Source organism: Osmerus eperlanus, chromosome 14 (genome assembly GCF_963692335.1).
Source record: "Osmerus eperlanus chromosome 14, fOsmEpe2.1, whole genome shotgun sequence".
NCBI classification, from domain to species: Eukaryota; Metazoa; Chordata; class Actinopteri; order Osmeriformes; family Osmeridae; genus Osmerus; species Osmerus eperlanus.
Genome location: NC_085031.1, coordinates 12,528,241 through 12,542,983, shown reverse-complemented (window position 1 = coordinate 12,542,983; position 14,743 = coordinate 12,528,241). Strand labels below are relative to the sequence as shown.

Genomic DNA, 14,743 nt, shown 5'->3' with positions numbered 1-14,743 from the left:
GTCACCTGTGATGGTTTGGTTGGTGTGTCAGACATTTTCAGCCATGTATCAGGGAGGTCATATATTCTGACGACAGCTATCAGGTCCAGATGTAAAAAAAGGTTTTGAAGAAAAGGTTTCGAAACTTTTTTGACAAATGTTTTGAAACCTTTCTTTCAAAAATATTTTTGAAATATGTGACCCCTTGTTTCCAGGTCCAGATCTTAAAGAAAGCATTCCAACAACGTTAACACTAGTGAATAATTATGTTATACAATGTTAAATCCCAATGCTATATGACATGCAGTATCTACAGTAATGGCCCAGTGTTTGGGCATGGTCCAGATGCTATATCCAGCCTGTTTCTAGGGCTCCTGTTCTCCTTGGGCACAAGTGATAAGACCAGATAAGTCCCCCCATCAGCTGGATGCTTTCCACCATTAAAAATCTGAAATTCTCTATAGGTTCTGCGGTCAGGGCACTGACGGCAGCACAGGCACTAGAATGTACACTCCTGTTCTGGAGGCCTGACCACAGTCATGGATGCCCAATATGCCAAGAGAGGCAAAATACTAGCCTCCTCCCAGGTCCCTCTGAACCGGATCCAAATGTCTTAGATTCTTGGTATCCCCTATTTATATTCTGTGTATATTTCCAGCGGGTGGATGATTGGGATGCTAGTGGCGAGGGCGAGTGTGAGAGCTAGCGGATAGAAAGTGGGGGCCTCCTTTTCTGGGAGTTATTCTGAGGAGGAGAGGAGGCTGTCAGGTGATTAGATTCGAAATATGACTCAAAGTGGCGAGAGTTTATGGATCCTCTTTTTTACATTTAATTCATTTTCATCAACAATGTTTATAGCTTAATGTAGCTTTCCTATAGCTTTCCTTCCTATATGCACATACAGTATGACGCTACACACTACAGAACAATTTGTGCAAGTAGACATGGACTTTGCATGGACAGCTGCATGAATCCAGCTCAGGAATCATCCCTGCCCATCTCATCTGGACCGCGCTGATCTGTTCCCCTCACTCAGTTGTCAGTAGTGGAGTGTGTGTTTAAGTGTTGAAATAGTTTTGTATGGGGGAGTATACAGTACTTCACAAGCAGTTTCCAAATTCTCCACTGCAAGTGCACTAAGATCCGTACTGTAAACCCACAGAAATGGGTTCTATAGGTTCTCTAACACAGTCGCTGTATGAAATAAAAGGAACGTATGGGCAAGTGCTGAATGTGTACCATTGCCTTGTCATCAGTCCTGACAGGTGTGCTCACTTGAATACAAAAATGTTGAGATTCTAGCACAGTCAGTGACGAGAGTATTGACATGATAATTTGTCGTCCGTTAGCAAGGTGGCTTTGATGCAGCATGTGTGACTGTCAAGTAAAGTGACTGTTTTCCATAGAAACAACTACACACACACTTGCTCATTTAAAACTGACATGGATGCACATTCACAACTGCCCTGCACAGCTGGACTTGGCCATATATCAACATCACTTTGTGTAGGATGCAGGGTTATGAGATGTTCAAGAGTGATAAACGTTACGGACATGTTAAGAATTTCAGGAATGATCACCACCACAACTCATTTGTGTATACTCAGTTTGAACATGTTGAATACTGCCGATTACTGCAGGACCTGACCACAAAATTATATAGTGCATTATCATTTTGCATTGTGAATGCCCATAAACATATAAAAAATAAAAAGATTCCCATGTTATGACAAATAATTAGAGGTGTTAGATTTGAGGTGACCTGCTTAAATAAATGCATAACTATATTCCATTATTATAAAAATATTTGTCATTGATCAATGTTTTACTAAGGTGCTGTAAAAGACATGTCACAAGTCTCGCTCAGTTACAAAGTTAAGATTTCGGGAGGCTCGGATAGGGATGATAACCTTCACTATTTTGTGTGGCCTGTGTACAGTCTGTGATGATTCCAAAACGACACTTGTTCATATTTTGTATCATATTTACATTCAACAAAACTTCATCATTGAACTCTTACATCTTGATCATTTCCTTTTAGAGAAACTAAACAAAAACAACTGCGATTTTCTTTTTTGAAAGCCATGCCATGTGAGATTCCATCTCAATGTCAAATCACTTTGATGAAATGAACAAATGTTGTCAAAGGCAAGAGTGCGTCCCACTCTCTTCAAGTGAGATGGGGTTGAATCCATTCGGTCTTTGTTCTCCATTTATCATGGGTCATTAAGACCTGCTGTCATCATGAGCTAGTCCCCAGGACGAGGAAAGGAAACTGGGTAGTGGAACCTGAATGCCCTGGCCTCTACCCAACCTCAGTCTCTGTTTACGCTGGGCCATAATTAACAGCGTCTCCCGACGGAAGGGAAACCTCACAGAACTCTGCCATGCCATGGATACAGTCAAGCTAATGCCAGCCTGAGAGCTAGAGAAAGGAAATGGGCAGGCTAACAGTTCCAACCTAAAATCTGTTCACCTATGTGTCCTGTATTCCTTTTATGGCTATTTTTTGTTAATGTGTTCTAGAATCAGAGGAAAGGATAACCATCAAAACAAATGCTTGTTACTACAACCTGTTACTATATAATATAGCTTAAAGGTTAATAAATGAATGTATGGTTTATCAGTGGAGATCTCAGAGGCAGCATAATGCATATGAACCCTAGAAAAAGGGGGAGGGGAATATTCAAGTGTTTATCTGTAGTATAAAACGCTTGGTTGGTTTGTTTCTATAGATACAACCTTTCGCACATGCCCCCGCTTTATTCCTAACCAGTAGGACGAGGAGGGACCCGACTTATTTAAGGGCTGAAATGAAAAGACGAGTGCTGAACTTCCCAGCGCCCTGTGGCATCCTGGGTATTTGATCCATGCTAAGCGAAGCTTGTCACAAGTAGGTTGCTAAGTGCCACGCGGTGTTGTCTGAAGTGCATCATCATCTCCAGTAAACACAGAGGCCTTTTATTTTTACCAGGGCTATTGAGGGCATCAGGTTCACGCCCATCTCCCGCTCCTCACTCCAGGCCTTGTTCAGTGCCATCCTTATAAATATCCCCCCTTGATACAAAGGATTTATGCACAATAGTTCCCCTGTGCATTAAAGAGATTTGTAGATTATGGGCACTTCATCAGAAAGTGATAACATGACAACTGCTACAGTGATGTACTGTATTCCTGGGGATGACCTACAGTATTAAATAGGGTGACTGGATGTTGAGGATGACTGTTGAATGAGACATTGAGTGGAATGTACAGTTATTGAAAACATTACGCATATTAATGTTGTCCAGGAACTACGTGCTCTAAATAAACATATTTTTGTAGGCAGAAAAGGTGTCTTGTGTGTATCAAAAATAAAAAAGCACTTCAAGCATCTTTAGCATGTCGTCTTTCTCAAATGGTGTTCCATAAAAGGCCACTAAGTATTTTTATCTTGGTGTGACCTTGTGCACCATACCCAATATGCATTCTCACATTCTCACTGCATACAAAATTTGACTGCTCAATTTGTTATGTGTCATGCTGTGTCACTAGAAGCATCTCTCATACTGTCTACCAATAACGGTTCAAATATTCCCGGCTTCACAACAACATTAATATAAATTTGTTGACAAATTGGCATTGCTGTTAGCTGCTGACAAGATGGCTACCGCTTGAATCATGGATGCCTAGATCAAGTGTCTCATCATCGGATGAGCACATTTACATCTTGTCCAGAGGGGATTTCCATCCTGTGTGGGTGTAAATCTGATCTGAAACCCAGTGACAGCCCACCGCAAGGGATATATTTGGACTTTCTAGGAATAATTTATAGAAAAGGTCATCATGGGTTTATTAATGCACTACCACGGCCTACCAAGTTTGGTACTATAGGTCACTGAAATTGACGCCACATCCTGCACAAGAAGAACTATAGAACTGTTAATGCTTTATGAGTGAACAGTCATTCTCTCAGTAGAGGCATTTTCTGCAGTCTTTCTGCGACAGAATTGTTGTGTTAAAAGGCAAAGGGGGGTGGGGGATTGGGGAGGGGGTCCCCACCTGTCCTTCCAACTGATGCCAGGTGTCGGGCGCACTGTGTGTGAACGAGGGAGTCTCCAGTGCCGAGACGTCCCGGTGACGTGACCTTAAAGGGCACTACCTCCGTGAACAGGCTGTAAACCTTTGCAGGACCATGTCCGGCAGGTCACTGGGTGGTTAGCGATGAATGAAAGTCTGGCCGCTGACAAGGCCCAGTGTTAGTTAGTTAATTTGTTACATTTTATTTACGTGATCATTTCTACCATGAGATGTAAAAAAAAACCTGTGTATCAATGAAGTGTCCACGATTAAATACAGGACATCCATATGAGAGAGGTAGTCAAAGTGTCCAACAATTCCTTAAAGTCTAAAAAATTATCCCATAAAATAAATAGCTAAATACTGTATAACCTTTAGAGAATAGCTGCTGAACAACCTGCAGCTGAAATGACAGCTGTAATGGCAGGGCTATGGAGACGTTGCTACTGCTCTGTACCAACAGGATGCCCCTGTACTCCGGCTTGTGTTGGAGGACTGGTATGAGAGATGTCAGGCTTGACCTTGGGCCAGGAGACTCGCTGATGGGAATATGATAAGAGAGAGGGTTCACGGTTCATTAGCACCGACCCCATCAAGCACTTTGAAAGACTCCTCTGTTCCTGTGAACCGCTCTGTGAAATTACCAGCGCCGTCTCTTATGGTACCTCATGGCACAGAGCTCACTTCAAAGCAGCTGAAAAGCGAAGGGGCAGATAGTGGGACCTGGCACATAGGATCGTTTTGAAACCCTGATGTAATGTGATAAATGTTCCTGTGTGTTGGCCACTGGGCTTCCCGGTCATATTGATAAATATGTCCATATGTGCATATCAATATATCTAATACTATTTAAAACAGTGTGGTTGCCTCATTGCCTTGGTATTTTGTTTTGGGTAATATTGAAAATGTGGTTCATAGAAAGCTTATCTTATTCACCATGTTATCCATTAGAGGGCACCATCGTCAGCATTCCATACCATCCTGCTTGCAACGATCCTGTTTAAAATATCTTTATTTTAATGAATAAAATCAACTAAATCTATGCTGTAAAACCGTCAATGTCTATATACAATGCCTTATACTAAAATAGCAAATCCACAAACGAAAGGCTATACTAATTGTATATTCATGTCAAAAACTTTTACACATCATGTGAGTAACATTAGCAGTGTCTGCAATGTCCTTGAAGGGAAAGTAAACAAAACCTAATCAAATGAAATTCATGTAACAGTAACTCTATCCTAAAACATGTAGACTTTTCTGAAACAAACACGTGTGTGCATTTCTTTATCGGAAGTATTTGTATTTGTTTCAAGATTTTGAATCAAGGGCACAGCTTTCTTTTCTGTTGTTGCACAAAGATTACTAAGAGAAAGGGGAGAGTGGGTTAGGTAGTTTATGACAGGGCGCATAATAGGAAAGCTGGGAGGGGATAGGCAGGCATAGTTTAAGAGGCCGTCCAATGTGCTTTCTTAAATTAGCTGTGGGGGCAGGAGGCATGCTGTCTGAGTGGCCAGTGGGAGGGGTCTAGGTCTTACTGTCTACTGTTTCAGTATTACCTGCACAGCCCCACAGGACTGTCTACACTTGTCCTGGGTGAGTGTGTGTGAACACAAAGGGAGAGGAAAGAATCCAGAGTCACAGAAGAGTTCTTCTCATTCTTTCTCTCATTTTTTGTTTTTCTTCTGGGGAGACTACTTGAAATATTTATTTCTGCCATTTTGCAAAATAGTTGCCGGGCAACTAGCACTGGATATGGCTGGTTGTCTGCAAAGGACAAGACTTTGTAGAGCTCAGGCACTCTTGAAATGCCTCTCAGTGGTTTTTACTGTGGGCTTTTGCTCTGCCTCAGTGGATGCAGAGCCCTTTGACGCTGCTTTTCTCTATAAACACCAAACTGGACCTAACGCCGATGACATCATCGTAGCCAACAACGGAATCAGGGTTCCCTTTGGGAGGTCTGTGTATTTGGACCCTGTTAATGACCTGGTCACTGATGTGCAGCCCGGCGACCGCTGCCACATCACTGTTCTGGACAATGACCCACTGGCCCAGAAACCAGGAATGCTAAGTCCTAAGAAGTTTCCCTGTTCGTTCGGGCCTGAGGAGGTGAAATACACTCACTTTGGTTCTCGGAGTCCCAGCAAGGACCGCGTGAAGCTTCAGTTGCGCTACGACTCCCACACGGACACAGTGGTCATCCCCTTCATGCTGGAGGTGGAGGTGGTCTTCCAGCAGCTGGAGATCCTCACCCGCAACATACCCCTCGTAGTGGACAAGCTTCACAGCACCAGCAACCCTATTGACAAAAAGGGCCTTGAGTTCTCCTTTGAGGACGGGGTCACTAAGTGTAAGGTCACAACTCTGGTCGGCGCAGGAGGTCTCCCCAGGTATGGCACCCTTTTGAGTAATTCCATCAATGGCCAGATGGTAGACTGTGATGAGTTTCTTAAGCAAGGCATTCGCTACAAGCACACAGCCACCACCAACTCACCTAACAGAGACTTTATTCCTATGATGGCAGAGCTACAGGACAATGAGGGCAACATTATCTTGCAGGAGCATTTCCAGATTATGATTCGAATCAAAGAGGGCACAGAAAACACTTCTCCCAAGCCTAGCTTTGTAGCTATGATGATGATGGAGATTGATCAGTTTGTGATGACAGCTATTACAAGCGATATGCTGGCTGCCGAGGATGTTGAATCAGATCCAGATAATTTAATCTTTAACATAACTTCACCTTTAGGCTATCAGCAGGGCTACCTAATCAGCACAGACGATCAGAATTTGCCTATCACTTCTTTTTATCAGAGAGACATTAAAGATCTGAAAATAGCCTATAAGCCCCCCTCAGAGGACTCAAACGAAGAGAGGATTTTTCAGCTGGAGTTTGAAATTGTAGATACGGAGGGTGCAGTCTCTGACACTTTTGCTTTTATGATTGTGGTGAAGCCAATGAATACCTTGGCACCCGTAGCAACCAAAAACACAGGACAGCTTTTGTTTGAGGGCCAATCCCGGGCTCTGTCCAGCTCTCAAAACCTAGAGATCAGTGACGAGGATAACCTGGACGATGTGAAAATAACAGTCGTTGACGGATTGAAACACGGCGAGCTGACGGTGCTGGGCTCTCGCAGGAAATTCTTCACGCCTGCTGATTTAGATGCCGGCATCGTGGTGTACCAACACGACGGCAGCGACACCTACAGCGACAACATCATTTTCAGAATGACTGACGGTAAAAACGAGGTGGAGTTTCTGTTCCCCATCACCATCGCCCCTACAGATGACGAACCCCCTATCATCAACGCTAACACTGGCCTGGTGCTTTTTAAGAACGAAATCATGCAGCTCTCCCCGTTTATTCTAAGTGCCACAGACATTGATTCAGAGGACTCTACCATTAAGTTTGTTTTAGAGGCCCCCTATTCCACGGTGGGGGAGATGCTTCTCAGACAAGTGGAGCCGCCCTCTGACCCCTCAGCCTGGAAGTTCAGTGAGACAGATGAGATGTTTGAACAGGTGGTGGTAGAGTGGTTTCAGCAAGACATCATGGACGGTAAGCTCTTCTATCGCCACATCGGACCCCACAGTACCACCATTGTGATCGACCAGTTAATCTTCCGTGTACAAGATGACAACGACCCCCCTAACCAGTCAGGGGAGCACTCGTTCACCATCAAAATCCAACCGGTGGATGACATCCCCCCAGAGCTCTACGCAGGCACCACACTTCACATGACAGTGAAGGAGTATGAACTGACATACTTCAGCAAGAAGTTTTTGCGTTACACCGACCTTGATTCAGATGACAGGGATCTAAGGTACACAATCATCAAGTCTCCCACTGACACAGATGACAACAACCCAACCCTCCTGGGAGACATTGTTCTGACTGACAACCCTGGCACAGTCATCACTGAGTTCACACAAGCTCAGGTCAACCACCATAAAGTGGCTTACAAACCCCCAGATCAAGAACTGGGCATCACTCCAAAAGTTGCTCAGTTTACATTCATTGTGGAGGACACTGCTGGTAATTCAGTAGATGGACTATTCACAATTTTCTTACAGCCAGTGGACAACAAACCCCCTCTTATAACCAACACAGGTTTTACTGTCTTGGAGAGAAGCACATACATCATCACTAGGAAGGAGCTGTTCGCCACGGACAAGGATACAGATGATGAAAATATCCTGTTCACTGTGACTCTGATTCCCCGCTATGGAAAGCTGCAGTATTTAGGGATAGACATGTCCAACAGGGAGACATTCAATCTGGAGGATGTTGAAAATGGCCGTCTGGCCTACATCCACAGCGGAGAAGAATCCCTCAGTGACATCATCAAGGTGGACTGCAGCGATGGATTCCACGAGGTGCCCATCATCATCAAGATCTCCATCAGCCCCGTGGATGACGAAACCCCCACCATCATGCTCCCAGCGGGGCTGCTCGGAGCGCACATCGACGTGCTGGAGAACGGGGCGACGGAGATTACCAGCAACGTCATCCAGGGACGGGATGAAGACACGGACGACCTCATGCTCACCTTCATCGTAGAGGAGCCCCCCAAACTCGGCGAGATCCTGGTCAACGGAGCCCCCTCGGAGAGGTTCACGCAACAGGACATCATCAACGGAGTGGTTGTGTACGCACACACGAGCGGGGAAGTCGGACCTATCAAAGAGCACGACTCCTTCAACCTCACCATCTCCGATATGTCGGATGAGTGGGTCGTCGGGGGCAACAAGGTCCAAGGTGTTCGGGTTCAAGTTACCATCCTCCCAATGGACAGCATCCCACCCATAGTCAGCGTGGGGGGGCAGTTTGTGGTCTTGGAAGGGGAGAAGAACGTCATCACGCCACAGCACATTCAGGCAGAGGACATCGACACGGATAACAATGACATCCTCTGCACCATCATCGTTCAGTCGACGTCGGGCTACGTGGAGAACATCTCCCCAGCCCCAGGGTCAGAGAAGTCCAGGTCGGGGACCGCCATCACCGCCTTCAGCATCAAAGATATCGGTCTTGGACACATCTACTATGTCCAGAGCATCCACAAGGGGGTGGAGCCTGTGGAGGACCGATTCACCTTCCGCTGTTCGGACGGCATCAATTTCTCCGAACGCCACTTCTTCCCCATCGTCATCATCCCAGCCAATGACGAGAAACCGGAGATTTTCGTCCGTGAGTTTGTGGTCATGGAGGGCATGAGTCTGGTCATCGACACGCCCATCCTGAACGCAGCCGATGCGGACATTCCGCTTGACGACCTGGACTTTGAGATCATCACAAACCCCAAGCATGGCAGTGTTGTCCAGCAGCTGGGTACGGGCACTGTCCCTGTGACCAAGTTTTCCCTGGACCAGATCAAGGAGGCGTCAAACATTGTCTACGAACACGATGACTCAGAGACCAAAGAGGACAGTTTTGTGGTAAGGCTCTCCGATGGGAAACACACCGTAGAGAAAAAGGTTCTCATCATGGTCATTCCCGTTGACGACGAGACACCCAGAATGGCTATAAACGACGGATTAGAGGTGGAGATTGGAGAAACCAAAATTATCAATAACAACGTTTTAAAAGCCACTGATCTGGATTCTGAGGATAAAGAGCTGACGTATGTTGTGCGCTATGGCCCTGGCCAAGGCTACCTTCAACGCATCACCAAGCATGGGGATGTCCTTGGAAACATCACCATCGAAATGAACTTCACTCAAGACGACGTCGACAAACAGCTCATCCAATACGTCCACACGGGCCAAGAAGGAGTCCGTGACCTGCTGAAATTCGACGTTACAGATGGGATCAACCCTCTTATTGACCGTTACTTTTATATCAACATTGGAAGTATCGACATGGTCTTCCCAGATGTCATCAACAAAGGTGTCACCCTGAAAGAAGGAGGCAAAGTGACCCTTACCACTGACCTGCTAAGCACCACTGATATCAACAGCCCTGATGAGTTCCTAAGCTTTAGCATCACACGCGCCCCTAGCCGAGGTCATCTGGAGTGCACCGACTTTCCAGGCGTTCCCATTTCCACATTCACTCAGCTGCAGCTCGCCGGCAACAAGGTCTACTACATCCACACCTCAGATGACGAGATGAAGATGGACAGCTTTGAGTTTGAGGTGACGGACGGCTACAACCCTGTGTTCCGCACCTTCCGAGTGTCGATCACGGACGTGGACAACAAGAAACCCGTCCTGACCATCAGCCAGCTGATCGTGGCGGAGGGAGAGACCAAGCTCATCACTCCGTTTGAGTTGACCGTCGAGGATCGCGACACCCCGGACAACCTGCTGCGCTTTGTGATCACTCAGGTACCGGTGCATGGCCAACTGCTCTACAACAACACGCAGCCAATCACTTCCTTCACCAAGCAGGACCTGAATGAAAATCTCATCACCTACAAGCACGACAGCACCGAAACCAATGAGGACAGCTTCTCCTTCACTGTCACAGACGGAACGCACTCCGACTTCTACGTCTTCCCCGACACAGTTTACGAGACACGCAAACCCCAGATGATGACCATCCACATCAACACGGTGGACAACGGAGTCCCGCAGATCCTTGTTAACAAAGCAGCCGCTTCGCTCAGGGTCCTGCACACAGGCCACTTGGGTTTCCTGATCACTAGCAAGGCCCTGAAGGCTGAGGACAGAGACAGCGCCCGCAAGGTCCTGAAGTACACAGTGTCAGAGGCCCCGCTGCATGGCTTCATCATGAACAGCGCCCTCGGAAATGACAGCATCAAAGTCTTCTCACAAGGTAATCTTCGACACTACTGTAAAACACACACAACGATGACATACAGTAAGGTGTATTTGTTTGAATCATCCAACACGATTTTCGTAAGGTGCAAGGTGTATTCTTTTGTCTTTGTATATGATTAATTGTCAAGGCAGAGGGTTGTAACTAAGTCTCAAAGAAAAGTGTGCTAATCCTCTCTGATGCTTTAAAGAACTCAGAGATGCTCTAACTCTCTCATTCTTTCCACCCTTTCATGTCATCAGCTGATATTGACGAAATGAAGATCTGCTATGTGCTCCTGGATGGGAGCAACGCCACAAGTGATATCTTCTACTTCACTGTGGAGGATAACGGTAAGAACCTCCCTCTAATCTTCTGAACTTTGTGCTCGCAGACTTAAGTGTCACATTACTCAGGATTCAGTTGCCTGCAGGCATTTCCACAGACTTCAAGTCTTCTCTTTTAAGGACTATTTTAGATTGAATCTTCCTGCTATCTGTCAGACTCCAAGTGTTTGCATCACAAGGACTTAGGGCAGTTGGCCATAACTGACAGCAGAGCCCCTCGTCTCTTTTCGCTCCAATGCAGAGGGGTGGCAGGCTAAAAGAAGGCTAGAAGGGGTCAAAGGGTACATAGGCCAGACAGGGGACATGGGTGTGTTAAGAGTGAAAGGGTCACCTATTGGACAATGAATACAGCTATCAACTTTATTGTCCCTGGACAAAAGTTATTTTCAATGTCATTGTTGAAAGTGCTCCTATCTGTCCTTGTGTTTGAAGTGACACCATTTGCCAGCCTCTATCCTTTAAAAGCTATTCACAGCAAACAATTCAGTGTATCCCTGGTTTTATAGAAATGTATTCAAGGTAATAGTGTTTTATCTTGTGTAAATCTTGTCTATCATATATTTGTTTATAATGGTAGAGCTGTTGTTGCCTAATTTGATTGCTTTGCAGGTTAGTGGGACAGAAAAATCCCCCTCGGTATGTTGCTTTGGATAAAAGTGTCTGCTAAATGAACACATTACTGTTATTATGATGAACCTGTTTAATTCTACCCTCCCTTCAACGTAAGGGAAATATTAAGTGTCTCTATTTTCAAATGTTTATTTTTTGTCCTGACTTATCATCACTGGCCAATAAGGTCTTCTGCTTTTTATCCAGATCCATTCCTTACACTTCCTCCTTCTCCTGGGATTCTCTGCTTACAGCGCTTTGGATTTCAGTAGGGCTCCGTGTGTATTTATATTCTCGAGAAATTCACTTTTAGTCAGATGTCATATGAACCTCACCTCTTGGATTTCATAACTTTCCACAGGTTGCATTTCTAGAGTGACAATCCTGTGGTTTTTGAGTACAAGCATAATGGACATGTTCAGTTTTTAATTTTTGACCTTATCTCTAATATAAGTAGTTCAATGGATATGCACGGTATGAAGATTAACAGTGTGATTGTTTCACACAGTTCAGTATGAATAGTTTATAAAGTTTTGCTCTGTGGTACACCTCATCTCAGTCTTCTGCTATAGATTTAAAGAGCATCCCAGTTATATATTTAAATATATCTGTATACTGTATACTGTAAAGCAAAGTAACACAATATAACAGGTGTAGGGACGCTTTGCTATTTTAGCATCAGCTGTAAATGCTGAACACATTCTGGGGTTTTGAAATGCTATCCACACTGTAAGGAAAGTTTGGGCTATAATTACGCCAGATTGAGAACCAGCCAGAGCAATATCATCATCACGGCCATGGGCAGGGGAGGGCTATCTGGTGTCATGGCCTTTTGGCAAATTCCTCTGTGGTTTTAACCAACGCGAACCCTTGCCCATTAATCTTCACGTTAGCCTTCTCTTGAGTAGGTGTAATAATTAACTATAGAGGTGAGGCAGAGAGTGAAACAGGTGAAAGGTTAGTGTTGACTGAGGGCTCCAACAGTGCTTGGGAGCTACAACTATCTATAACTACTATTTGATGATACTGGAGGTAGCTTGGAATAGTACGGTGTGTAAAACTCTATTTTAGTGTTTTTCACGTGCAGAAACAAGGCAGCCATAAATAGCTTTCCAGGACTTTCTATTGGCTTAATGGATAATAGCTGAACTTTCTCAGGCTTGTTAGCTTGAGGCTCTGTCTATAATTAGGGGTCGAGCTACAGGAACTGGACACAAGGGCTTTAATTATCTTGACAATCGCCTCTGTTTGTCCGGCCAAGGTTTGGGATTCCTAGTGGGTTCATCTGAGCCAGGTGTGGTTCAGAGCCCTCTGACTGAGCTCCAGCTGGGTAGGTGTGTGTGTGTTCCTGACTCAATACGGTTCACACATGGATGGCTTTGAGGGAAACACACATCAAGTCAACAAACACGCGAGTGCCTGCACACACAGACACACCTTTCTCAGTTTTGTTCTCTGTACCATACAGGTAATTCCTTATTGACCATGTCACTGAGTGAAATTATTGGCCAATAATGTCTGCCAATAGGGCTCTATTTCTATGAAAAACTGTTTTTAGTAGAAATATGTCATACATGGTTAAGAGTGTTGGAAGGAGTTGGTTCACAAAAAGCTTTCTTATGAGGGTCTCTCTTCCCTCACCTTCAAGGGAAGGCAGTGATGCAGCAACCTTAAGGCTGGCGCCTTGGCACCCTGACTAACCCACAGCTGGACAGACTCATCCTTTTAGGGCCCGCTGGCTCTCGGGAACGCAGGGAGATGTATTGCCATTAGATAAGGGTAGCCAAGATGTTTGAACTGGGTCCAGGGTAGCTGGTGTGTTTATTCTTTATAAGGAGCAGACTAGAGGAGGAGACCATTTAGGACCTGAACTTTTCATGGTGCGGCTCCTTGGCACACACTTTGTAATGCACAGTCTATAGTACTTTTCTTATAGTGGACAATGATATGTGGGTGTAAGAGAATGCTTTCTGACTTGATCCCAGAGCTCTATCCTTCTTTAACCAAGACAGCCTACCCTATGCATTTTCAGGGGAACTGTTTAGCTAGCTGCTAATGTATCTGGTGTCAAGGCTCTGGTGCGAACCACTCCTCAGGGCAGGAAATAGCTATGCAGATACATCTGTACACAAGCAGCTGCTTCAGGGTATTAGCAGATTTTAAACACAGCAGAGTACCTGCCAGCACATGCAGATCGCCACTCTCTCTCTCTCTCCAAGTGGGCCAAGCTTGTTAACTCACACACACACACACACACACACATCCACACGTACACTCACTGACACACACCGCCCCTCATAAACACAAAAGTCCGGACGAGATGAGCTAGCATTAGTTTGCCTAACAACACTTCGCTCTCACGGAAGACACTCAAAACCAGTCCACACCGGTATGCAGCCCTCTCCACATGTATACTGTACAGTACTGTGCCAGTTTCTGTTAGAGTCCGCACGCCACTGGTACATTGCATCTATACCTTTTTAGACTCACCGTCTCCAAGATGGTAGAGCTGTGTGATTGTGTGTGTATCTGTGTGTGTGTTGGAGAGGAAGAGGGGGTGTACATTCCTCATTGCCAACAGGTGTAAAGCGACTTTGAAATTACTTTGAGACATAATATAACGTGTGTATGTGTGTGTGTGTGTGTGTATGGATTTTGAGTGTGTGTGTAATAAACATATGTTGAGATCTCAATCAGGGGCTGACAGCAGATAAATGTGGTGGGTGATGTATGTGTCCCAGTATTGGCCAGGACAGAGGTCAGCACAAGACACCCAGTCGGAAGTCTGACGTCTCAGACAGGACTTGGTTGTTCAGAGAGCAGCAACATTCCAACCCTCTGAGGAAAGCCTACGTTGCTCTTTTCTGTCAGGACCCAGAGGGAGGTCCCGTGGAGTGCCTGTTTAACTTTTCACCCTTCAAACAGATCCTGTGACAGGAATGTTGCCCAGGTGAATAAATCACTCGCACAGCTGGAACAATCA

At 45.3% G+C, this 14,743-nt stretch overlaps 1 protein-coding gene across 1 annotated transcript in view; it reads left to right on the top strand.

Annotated features, from left to right (window-relative positions):
* Positions 1 to 5,621: 5,621 nt before the first annotated feature.
* The window catches only part of frem3 (Fras1 related extracellular matrix 3), a 34,019-nt gene continuing 24,897 nt past the window's right edge, over positions 5,622 to 14,743 (top strand). The window contains exons 1-2 of the mRNA XM_062477859.1: positions 5,622 to 10,822; positions 11,068 to 11,157. Of these exons, the coding sequence (XP_062333843.1) occupies positions 5,794 to 10,822; positions 11,068 to 11,157 (5,119 nt within the window). The 5' untranslated portion in view covers positions 5,622 to 5,793. The remainder of the gene's footprint in view (positions 10,823 to 11,067; positions 11,158 to 14,743) is intronic.